The 12,124-nt window shown below is 39.1% G+C and overlaps 1 protein-coding gene across 1 annotated transcript in view; it reads right to left on the reverse strand.

The window, feature by feature from the left end:
• The window catches only part of cubn (cubilin (intrinsic factor-cobalamin receptor)), a 116,017-nt gene that overhangs the window by 29,051 nt on the left and 74,842 nt on the right, over nt 1-12,124 (reverse strand). Inside the window, exons 37-53 of the mRNA XM_021470374.3 lie at nt 10,154-10,335; nt 9,858-10,050; nt 9,585-9,782; nt 9,114-9,260; nt 8,819-9,009; nt 8,564-8,732; nt 7,847-8,021; nt 7,158-7,336; nt 6,865-7,074; nt 6,648-6,788; nt 6,310-6,491; nt 6,031-6,202; nt 5,761-5,958; nt 4,441-4,590; nt 3,944-4,065; nt 3,627-3,852; nt 3,363-3,550 (exon numbers count right to left, since the gene is read on the reverse strand). Of these exons, the coding sequence (XP_021326049.2) occupies nt 3,363-3,550; nt 3,627-3,852; nt 3,944-4,065; nt 4,441-4,590; nt 5,761-5,958; nt 6,031-6,202; nt 6,310-6,491; nt 6,648-6,788; nt 6,865-7,074; nt 7,158-7,336; nt 7,847-8,021; nt 8,564-8,732; nt 8,819-9,009; nt 9,114-9,260; nt 9,585-9,782; nt 9,858-10,050; nt 10,154-10,335 (3,023 nt within the window). The remainder of the gene's footprint in view (nt 1-3,362; nt 3,551-3,626; nt 3,853-3,943; nt 4,066-4,440; nt 4,591-5,760; nt 5,959-6,030; nt 6,203-6,309; nt 6,492-6,647; nt 6,789-6,864; nt 7,075-7,157; nt 7,337-7,846; nt 8,022-8,563; nt 8,733-8,818; nt 9,010-9,113; nt 9,261-9,584; nt 9,783-9,857; nt 10,051-10,153; nt 10,336-12,124) is intronic.

Below are 12,124 nucleotides of genomic sequence, written 5' to 3' on the forward strand. Positions count from 1 at the left end.
GCTAGGCAAGATACTGGGCCCTATCATACACCTGTAGCAATGTGGCGCAAGGCGCGGCGCAATAGTCTTTTACTAGTTTCAGCTTGGCGCAAGAGTCATTTTGAGGCGTTGCGCTACACTGTTTAAATTGCAAATGCATTAGCGCTCATATGTGCGCCCATAGGCGTTCTGGTCTAAAAAGGAAGGCGTTCTAAGGCGCACCGCTGGCGCGTTGCTATTTTGAGATTTTTCATTAGACCAAAACAAACCCGGTCTAAACTCCAGCGCAGAGTTGCGCCTCGCTTACGCACTGCTTAATACGCACAAGAGAGCAATAGGCAAAAATCTTTACATATGAAAACATTTAAATATTAAGGATATATTTAGGATATAATAAGAATAGATATAGGATATAAATATAAAGGATTAAAATATTACATAACATATTATTTTCTAGCCTACATAAATATGAAAAACCACTGCTGTTTTGTCTTCTACATCTCGGGAGGCTTTTTCAGTTCATTCATAACAATTAGCTTTTGTATAATGTTATTATTATTAGCAGTATTATTTATTATATCCATATTTATATTTGTTTTATTAAAAACAAGCTTAGATTTGCCCACCTGCAGGTTTTAGACCATATGGGGCTCAGCATGTGATTTAGGATATAACTCAGGTTTTTGAGCACACTTCGTTATTATTGTTCATTTGTTCATTTGCTGGAAATTAGAACTGAATTTAGAAATAGTTTTGAAACGAATATTTGCGCTTAACAAACGCAATTAATTATTTATAGACTAACTGATGTCTGTGCGTAAAGTTTTCCCTATCCAAGAGCGAAAGTGACAGTAGATCCATTATCTCTCATTCTCACGCAGTAGATGCTGTTTAACAGTTTTCTGTTAAAAAAAAAAAAACAAACTGTTAACTGTTTGCTTGTGAAATGCTCAGTTTTTCCACTTAGACTTACTTTACGTCCTGTAAATAGCTAATTTGCTTGGCGCGACGCAGCTGGCTCTTAAAGGGAATGGGAGATGAGACCCTAATTGGTTTATTTTTAAAACACACCTATAACTCATTAAGAAAATAAACTCAACCCTTTTAGACCATGCGCCACAGCACAAAGCAGTTTTTCCCGTCCGTAAATTAGCAAAAATGCGTTCTGACACACCCTGAAAGCGTTTTCAGCCCTGCGTTTTGCTCTCTGCGCATGGACCGTCAAAATAGAGCTCAAAGTGTTTTTAATGCTTTAACGCATTATTTAATTAGTGATGACAATTATTTTATCCAGTGTTAATGAAGTACTGCACGCGTAGGTTCTTATAAGCTGGCGGTCAAACAAAACAGGTAATAAAACTTTAGAGGCCAACAAAATAGCAAAAATAAATAAATGAATACATGGACATGTAACAATGCAGTTATTTTATATATATTTTTGGTATTTTAAAAGTCTTTTAAGTATTTTAAAAGACTCTGTATCACCCTGAATAATGTCTCAACCTGTGGGAATATTTGGAATGGGCCTAAAGGGTTTAATTCACAGCAAACGTGGAGCACTGCATCACTTGCTCTCGTTTACTCGCTGGATGTTTTTCCACTTTGAGCAAATCTTATTCTTGGGTTGAATTGTGGAAGTTGAGGTTGAGGTGAATTCTCATCACTCATTCTGCGTTATTTGTGTTGCCCAGTGGAAATTTGCCTGTACTTGCGAATTTGCATTGACTTTGTATGTAATCAGGGCGGGAGTGGGACTCCTTTTCAGCCCTGGAGTTTCAAGCCTTAGACTGGCCCACCTCAGTTCACGACTGACTACGTTATATTAAAATAACGTCATTTCCAATTCAGTTTCTAATGACACTACCACGTCTTTTTCAAAAAAACAACTTCAAATGTTCAACAGCCCTAAAATGTATTATATGTCTTAACAATAAAAGTGAAAAAAAAAAAATTATTATTGAGGTGAGATTCGAACACGGGTCAGCTGCGTCATAACAAAACGTGCTGACCACTGGACCACAATGGCACTGTTGTGGAGAGAAAAAAAATATTGCACTGTGACCCACAAGACTCTCAACCACAGCAGTGCTTTCTATTGATGGCTTAATCTTTTTCTCCCCTTTTTATATTTCTGATCAAGTTATAGCAGATTTATTAATGTAGTGAATCATCTGATTTTCATTGAGAAGGTGTAATATTCATTAATATTAATGATTCAAATTCTTATATTCACTAAGGTGCCGCAGTTTGGGGTCGAATGATGATAGATACATCATTATTAACCTGCAGGCTGTATTTTGCTCACGGGGCTGCGAGAAAATAAATAAAAAGAGCAGAGCTGAGGCAAAATAATGAATAAAAATAGTGAGGCTATGGTCAAATAGATAAATAAATAAATAAAAAATGGGACTGCTGAGAGTGCAAGCAGCTAGCACCAGCCCTCGCGGCCAAAAAAAACGGACCGGCCCACCGGGAATTTTCCTGTATGTAATCTACTTACGTGAATATTTGTTTTTGCATTTGGTGTGAAACCAGCATATTATAAAATCCGTGAATGAACATTCTGAAGTGAAGTAAAGATTTTAGATAGAAATAAAGATTGTTTTTAGATTTAATTTTATTCCATTAATGTCTAAGATAAGATTTACAAGACATTTGTACCTGTAATAAGGGAATACTGTTATAAAAACACCAATACATATGCTGCAGACAGAAACATTGCTGAAATCTATGAATGAATGTTCTGAAGTTAAGATTTTAGATTGAAATGAAGATTGTTTTTAGATTTAATTTGATCCCGTTAATGGCCAGGTTAAGATTTACAAGACATTTGTAACTGTTAATAAGGAAATACTGCTATAAAAACACCAATACATTTGCTGCAGGCAGAGATGTTGGTGAAATCCATAAATGAATAATCTGAAGTAAAATAAAGACTTTAGATTAAAGTAAAGATTGATTTTAGATTTAATTTGGTCCCATTAATGTCTAAGATAAGATTTACAAAACATTTTTAACTGTTAATAAGGGAACACTACCATTAAAAAAACTCTAATGCACATGCTGTAAGGAGAGACATCTATAAATAAACATTCTGAAGTGAAGTAGAGATTTTAGATTGAAATATACTGTAGATTTGTTTTAGATTTAATGGCTAAGATAAGATTTACAAGATATTTTAACTGTTAATAAGGGGATACTGCTATAAAAACACCTCAGTTGTTACCTTTACAGTAAATGGGTGCAATACATTACTTTTCATTTATTTGTTGAATTTAGCATCTAAAAATGCATACAAAAGATTATTCATGAATAAATTTTGTAATGGTTGCCCAGTACTAAACCTAACAAAATACTTCTTATAGAAAAAATAATTGGTTTACCTTGATATAACTGTTTTGACACTGTCCACTCGAGTCTGGGATCTGGAAGTCACTGGCAAAGCCCATTTCCAGATGGTTTCCATCATGGGCAATGATAGTCCAAGAACATTCGATATTGGTTGGAAAATTCTGAGGGTAATTGGGAGATTTGATGGTGCCTGTATCAGCATGGATAATTCCTCCACATCCTGAAGGGAAAATCATTTCAGTGAAATTGAAACCAACAGCAAGTAGAAATCTACAGAAAGCACAGTAGACGTATACCTGTTGAGTCTGTTGACCAGGTGGCAGCAAATCCTCCTTTGGACACTGTATGATCGGCAAGGAATACCACAACTAATTTGTTAGAGCCTGATCGGATTGTTCCTGGAGAGTTGTGACCACAGTATTGACCAATAATAGGGGATCCTGACGAGGCTCCATTGAAGATGGTCACAGAGTCCCAGACGCACTGGCTGTGCTCCTCCACTTCAAAGTATGTAAATGTAAGCTAGACAAAAGTATACGCAAATTATGTTATTGATCGATTTCAGTGCTGAGGTATAAAGAAGACACCATCCCAAGAAGCTCTTGTAACTTACAACTACAGTGTGGCCCACTGGAGCTTCAAGAAGCCATGTACAACGGCTTGGACTGGGGTAGACATTGGGATATCCAGGGCTAGAGATGACACCTCCATCTCCACTTTGTGTCCCTCCACACTCTGAGGAAAAGCAGTCAGTAGAGCTCATGTGCAATTGAGATTAATTTAAAGTCTGTGTGAACCGGAAGTTGCTGAGACTATTATTTCAGTACTATGTCGATGTACTTTCAACGAAAACAGAATATTAAGTAGGGGTCATCGCAAACTAATGTAAAGAGGGGCATTGTTAAAAATATTGTCATCAAACTAACGTCAATAGAAGGACCCCCACTCCAAATGCAGAAGGAAACGGTCAGACTTTGATTGAAGATTACCAAAAATGTCAGTGGATTAGCATGGATTAATAGTTCTCCTAAAGAATAATAATGTGCAAAATACACATTACAAACTTTGATTTCACACAGACTTTAAGTGTTACTGAGTAATAGATGGTACCTGAAAAGTAATATGTTGCCTTGAAGCCGAGGTCACCCACAGCCTCATCAGACAGAAAGTGAACCCAGAGACTAGGGGTGGACACCACTATGGGGATTGATGGAGGAGTCTGTCCACATAAACGAGTCAAGAGCTCTCCATTGTGATCTCCTATATCAGAAAACAGACAAAACATGTCATAAATGTTTGCTTTTAAATCTTTCCCCATCAGCGTTTTTTCTTAAGTCACTAGCCAGAGTCAGCATTTTGATTTGATTTGCGATTTAATTTTGCAGTCCAGCTTCTGCTTAATAATCTGTATTGTTTTTTACCGCTAAAATGCAATGAGAGTTAGTTAAAAAAGAAACTTAAAATATTTGAACTTATATTAGCAAACATCTCTGAGATTGTACTTTGTTATTACTTATTGTAAGCTTAGTGGTAACGTGACTCACCTCACACACCAGAGACCAGGGTTCTATCCCCGACTCTGACAGACCAAGAAGTGAAAACGAAAAAGACCAAGACAAAGAAACTGATGGCCAAGAAAATGAAGACGAAGACAATGAAGATGACAAAGAAGATGATGACCAAGACCACAAAGTACTCCAAGACAAAGAAGATGATGCCCACGAAGATCAAGATGATGACAAAGAAGTTGACGACCAAGACCACAAAGAAGACCAAGATGCAGATAAAGACAAAGAGGATGACAACCAAGAGGATGAAGATGATGACCAAAATGACCAAGAAAATGATGACGAAGAAGACAAAGAAGATGATGGTTGATAATAAATCGCACGGCCCTTGTTAAAATGCTTAATTGGAGGAAATGAAAATGGTTTTATTTAACAAAAGGAAACCAAAACAACGTAAACCTCCATGTGGGGGGAAAACATGGCAACATACACACTTTATAAGACTAGACAGCACTTGGCATGACAAACATCACGATGCCTCAATGATGACACATGGGCACAGAATTAACAATGACAGACCAGTACAGGACAGAACACACTAGGAGAATAGAGAAAAACTAATAAACAGACAAGTTGACAGGTGAAGATGATGATTGAAAACTGGATAACAAGGTGTGTGGGCTAAAACGGTAGACAAAAAAGCACATGGTACAAACAACACATGAAATCTGATCTAGACTTTCTCTGATTGTTTCATTTTGCTAACAGGAGACCCAGAAGTATCACATTCAGGACATGCACTAGGGCTTCCTTTACTGTAATTTTGTCTCTCAGTTGACAAGATATATCATCAATGGAGGAGAAAGAATTGGTACATTAGAAAGTGTTTTGTGTCCCTCATAGTGCATTTGGAAACTCTTACCCAGTCTGAACTCCAAGTAGTCCCACTCACAGGTTTGGTGGTGCTCTAGATGCAGCTCATCTATAATAACCACAATGGAGGAATTTGTGTGATGTGGGTTCTGGATCAGCCATTCACAGTTCAGGTTGTTGCTGTAGTTGCCATTGCCAAAGTCGGGTGAGGTGAAGTTTCCAGGTTCATTGAGAATCCCACCACACACTGCAAAGACTCAAGAATTAAATCAGGACCCCCAAAAGTGTTTACTTTAAAGCCAAAGTTCTTCTTTCCTACCTGCTGACTCCTCTGATGAATAGTCTGCTGTGAATCCACCATTAGACACAGATGAATCTGTGCTGAAAATGACTGTCATAGTATTCCCTGAAGACTTGACCTGGGTTCCAGCAGGGACTGTACCACATAAACGATCCAATCGAGGGGCACTGGGAGTCAGACCATTCAGGATCTACCAATTCAAGAGCCAAAATGGCTGTGCTGAACCTCTGAATTGAACAATACCCACAGAAAGTATTTAACAGGATGACCCCCTTTAAAACATACAGATAACCTCACCTCAACAAAGTCAAATGCGCAGGTACTTTGGTCCTCCAGCCTCAAGTCATTGATTGTAAGAGTGACCCTACGACCTTGAGGAACAGTGATACTCCAGCGACAAATTCGGCTGTGTGGGTATAGGTTGGGGTAGTTGGGAGATGATATGGTCCCGAATGGTGCATTCAGATCCCCTCCACATTCTACAAGACAAACCATTTGTTTTTATTACCAGATAAAGTCTCCTATTCGTTATCCTAAAAATGGTCAGACACAGAAACCTTGCACACTGAGTCCCATATTTATTAATGAATTGTGATGCTTATGTGATTGTTTTTGTTTATGGATTTCACACTTGCCTTCAATGCTGGCTTCAAATGATAAGCTAAACCCTCCAGCATTCGCGCTAGCATCACTGACAAACTTTACATAGGCAAAACTGTCTCCAGTATCCATGGGAGCCGGAAGGTTGTTTCCACAGTGTTTCCCCAACAGGCGACCTGGTGAGAAGAAGATCTTACATTACTACCTTGGGTATTTAAAAGAAGACTAGATTTGAGTTGTGAGATTCCAAACCTGAAGCATTGTATTCACGTATCTCAACGTAGTCACTGTTGCAATTAGCGGAGCTCTGCAAGTCGAAGGCAGTGTAGGTGAGAGTTAAATAGTGTCCAGTAGGACCTTCTAGGTACCATTCACAGTTAGAGTTGTCAGGATAATTTGAGCCAGGAAAACCAGGGCTTCTGATGACACCATTTTGACCGATGTAGGTACCACCACATACAGCTAAGGAGGACAAAATACCTTTTTAGTCATTGAAGCTTGGAAAAAAAATGATTGGAATGTCAGTGGGATTCAAAATGGATTACCAATGGAGTACTTGGCTTTAAAACCAATATGTGTGACACTAGCATCAGTTCGGAATCGTAAATACATGGTGGTGCCAGAAGAATGCTGTGTAGATGGGCGGGTGTTGCCACAAAGTCTGCCAATCAAATCAGCATCTGATGTGGGACCATCCCGGATTTCGATGTAATCAAATAAACACCTATGAGAGAAGATTGTGATTACTCTAAATGGTTAAATCGTTAAGGCAAATGTATGCAGTTTTGATGATGAAGATGAAAAGTCTTTATTTGTCACATACAATTTTACATGCAGTGAAATTAAACCCCCCTGACTATACACAAACATCACACGTTTCAGGGGAAGATTGGTCAGACGAGAGGTAGCTTTTAGAAAGAGGACATTAGATACATTAGGGAAGAGGGAGACGAAAAAAAAGCCCCTCTCATATATCCTTGAAATAGGGCAATGTGAGATCAGGGGGAAAAACGCCCTAGCACAAACACATAAACACATAGACATAGCATTGCAACATTGGATGGGAACAGGGGATGTGGATATAGTCCGATAAAGGCGACAGCCATCTGGTCCTGCAGCCACGGGGCACTGGTCACAAAGACCCACCTACCCACACCAGTGGTTGAAAGCACATGAAGGCATGGGATGTGGGGATAGGTGGTTTATTGTTTAAATTGAATGTACTGTAACATACCCAGAATGAGGTTCGATGTAGAAATCACCCTCAAAGTCGAGTTGTACAGCTTCCCCATTGGGAACAGTGATAATCCACACACAGTCTATATTTTGGGGGTAATTTGATGGATAGTCAGGAGATGTGATGTATCCTGGTGGATCTCCGTCATTAAGCTCGATAAAACCACCACAAGCTGGAGACAAGCAGCAAGATTTACTCTTAATTTAATGGTAATCATTCATTGTTGAATAAATCTAATGATTTGTTTCCACTGAGTGTTATTGTTTAGTACAGTATAAAGTACAAATAGGTACAGGTTAACCTGATCAGGCTTGCATTTCGACAGTCAACGGTACTCTTTTAGTAGGCTTGGTGGACAATAGAATGTTGCAATTGACGTTATTCTCACCTGAAGAATAAAAATCGTAAAAGCCGTCTTTTGTAAACGAAAGTTCCATATTTAAGCACTGTACATTACGCTTGTTGTACATGTTGGTGACTACAAAACAATAGCATTCAGCTTTAGCTCCAGCTTTTTGGTATCATTCTGTTTTGCAAGGTACCCTTTTGGAAAAGGCGCCAAAAAAGTATCATGGTATGATTCGCGTTTTCGGTAACTTTGGCAAAGGAAATGAACATAAATGTGTACCATACTGTACCATATAGTACTGTATTATACCTTACCACTCAGTGGAAATGAACAAAAAATATCACTGGACTATTTTAAGTTTCTACCTGAACTGTGTGCTTCAAATAACAGTTTGAAGCCATTTCCCTCATTGGAGCCATCAGAAACAAAGTGGGCATAAAGACTGTTGTCTGTGGTCTGAAATGTGGATGGAACGTTGGATCCACAGAGACGCCCTGACAAGGTTGGTGAATTGCCATCAGGTCCATTCCGTAACTAATAGAAAATAATTAAAGCATATTTTCCATCAAACACAATGATACACATTTTTCCAAATCACACTTTTACCTTTAGCCACTTACCTCCAGGTAGTCACCTGTGCTACACTGATTGCCATAACCTTGTACTTGAAAGGGACTTTGGAAAGTTACAGAAACCCTAAACCCTGGGGTCACCATTACTTGCCAATTGCAATTCAGGTTGGGCTTGTAGTTTTGTGGATACTGAGGAGAACTTAGAACGCCTCTGTCTGTATGGAGGAAGCCACCACATCCTGACGAAGGACACAAATGCAATTTGGTTCAATGTCTAAAAAGTATAATCCAAAGAAAACATATTGCAGTATTGAGACTAGGATTTGGTTCATGGACTGCTCACCTCTAGAAAAGGTTGCATTGAAACCCCTGCCATTAATACTGCCATCGGAGGTGAATCTCAGGAGCATGGCATCACCGGTAGAATGCAGAGAACCAGGCAGTTGCCGCCCACAAACCTTAGCAATCAGTGGAGACGCGTTGGTTTCACCTTAGGAAACATACACAAGATTAAGTCTTGAAAGTCAAGTTAGAATTTGTGTTGAAGGATTGTTTCACCCCCAAAATAAATTCTGTTATAAATTTATGACCTTCGTTCATCTTCAGAACACAAATGAAGATATTTTTAAATGAAATTCAAGAGCTCCCTCATCCTTCATAGACTGCTGTCTATGGAGGGTCAGAGAGCTTAATTTGCGAAGTTGAACAAAGGTTTTAGGGAATCTGAACAACATTAGAGTGGTGATTAATAACCAAATTTTAATTTTTGTGTGAACCAATTCTTTAAAGTAACTAAATATGACAAAACCCCTACCATCCCTGATGTCCAGACTGTCGTGAAGACATGACACCTCATCCTCCATGTCTAGAGAGAGAAGATTAAACTCGACTATAGAGCTGGGAGACCGGATTACCCACGAACAATCAAGATTGTGCTGATACAGCTCGGGCCAACCGGGAGAAAATAAGAACTGGGGAGTGTCTCCAGTCACGAGTGTTCCTCCACACGCTCCTGAAAAGATAAAAGAAATAGTCAAGCCAAAGAGTAACATTTTGAATTGATAGGCGGAATCCTTGAAGAACTAACCTGGCTCTATAGTGGGCAATGGACCAGATCCCTGAACAGCAGTCCACTCAATGAGGAAGCCTTTCCCTCCAATCACAGTGTCAGATTGAAACTCAAGAGTTATAGCGCTGCCTGAACTTCTTACTGGGTTGGGTAGAGTCAGGCCACAGAACTCTCCCAGAAGGAACGAGTTAGTGCTTGGACCATCATATATCTAAGAAAGGGAAATCTTGATTTTAAACCTCATTTCCATTGTATACCATTAAACTTGAGCCATTATAGAATCAAAAAGCTACATTTTAAACAACAGAGCAGACCTTAAGCTTGTCATAAAGGCAATTGAACAGGTCTTCAATGTCGATGTCCAGGAATTGAATCTGGATGTGTGAATCTGAATCCACAGTGACAGTCCAGCGGTAGTCTGCATTGTTTGGGTAGGTACGCGGATAAAGGGGGGAAGCTATCAGTCCTGTACTGCCGGTGATATCATTTCCATACACTGAGAAGCAGAAACAGAGTTCAGATATTACAATACAAGAGTTCCTACCTTCAGACTTGTATAACAAGTGCAAATAACTGTTCAGGTCCAACCAGGGTTACTCTTGGTATGTCCTCTACCAAACTCTACCAAATTTACATAACACCAATAATAAAAAAAAACAGCACTTTCCTGAGGTGCATGAACACTAGAGGAGTGTGTGTGTGTGGTTGTTTTACATTGTATATTAACAGATTGGCAAGACTCTCCAGGATCGATGCTAAATTATAACTGCAAAAGGATTTGTAATCTATAGAAGTCTGTCGATATTCAATTTAATTGTATTAAATTACAGCATTTGCCCACATCCATTACATTTTTAAGCGGATGGTGTCAGGATTCTGCCATTTCGGTCTTGTTCATTTTTGTTGTTGGTGGCAGAGTCCAGACACTAGTCCTGTCATGTCTTGTATGTTGTGCTCGGCTTGAGTTTTCTGTCATTGTGTGTCTTTTGTAAGAGTACCGTCTCGACCGCGCCTGGGCCGTGCACGCTCCAGCTCAATGCGGGCGCGTGAGGTCTGGGAATGTTTGTGACCCATGCTTTTGTCCTGGTGCTTGTGTTTGATCTGTCTGCAGCATGGTGTTTCATTCTCAGCGTCTCAGTCTAGTTGGTTTCGTGTGGCGCTGGGATTGAACATGTTCATTGCATGTGTGAGTGCACGGTGAGTGTTTATTTATCGTGTACTTGTGTCTTGCGTTCGGTCTTTTGTTGGTGCTGTTTTTAGCACATGGTACATGGGTATATGTGCCGGGCTTTAGTGTCATGTGAACACGCGGTTAATGAGTTCTCTCATTGGCTGTGTATTCCACTTGCTTTAAGTGAGAACATGGCTTGTGTTTTCACTTGTGCTTTCCTGTCTAGTCCCACCCTCCTTGTTAACCCATTATTAGTTTATTAGGTTCACCTGTTTGCTTGTTAATGATTTTTGCTTATATTCTCCTTATGTCTGCTGTCCTGTGCCAATTCGTCATGGTATGTTGCCTTGTCCAGTCTGTCCAGCCCTGATCCCTGCCAGCTTGCCAAGTCAAGTTTGTTTGTTTGTAAAATTGCTTTGTTAATGTTTTCCCATTTTAGTGGTAGTTTGTTTTTCCTTTTACTTAATTTTGTTATAAATATAAACCCATTTTCCCTGCACTTGAGTCCTCGCTCCATTTCCCCACCCACTGAACGTGACAGATGGCACACGTCAGTCACATGAGAAATATCATGCCAGCTGTCCCATCAATTTAATTTAAGATTATTCATTTTCATGACAGCAAAATCTTTTATATATATATATATATATATATATATATATATATATATATATATATATATATATATATTACTATCATGTAAGACTTGTCGCTGCATTTTGCGACAGGATAGTCTATACACACATAGCTGTTTGACACTATTCTCTGTACCTACCGAGTCAGTGAAGGACCCCAGACACCCGCATCACGAAATGCAGAGTTTGGGTGTGCAGTATTAATATCCATTAAAACAACACTATTTCCTTACTTCATACGCGCATCCAATACCTCAGTTTGTCCTGCAGGGGCATGAATGAAGAGTTCCTGAATGAAAGTGAAACTGCCTGACTGCATGAAACACCTGAAATTACATGAAACTCTGGAGGAAACGTGGATAGCGCGGTGACGCAATGACGTTAATTGAACTTTGTGTTATAACATGTAAAACAGGATAATAAAAGGAACATTCAAAAAGTTTATATAAACACATTAATCATATTAATGTCTTGTTCAG

This window comes from Danio rerio, chromosome 24 (assembly GCF_049306965.1).
Source record: "Danio rerio strain Tuebingen ecotype United States chromosome 24, GRCz12tu, whole genome shotgun sequence".
Classification (NCBI taxonomy): domain Eukaryota; kingdom Metazoa; phylum Chordata; class Actinopteri; order Cypriniformes; family Danionidae; genus Danio; species Danio rerio.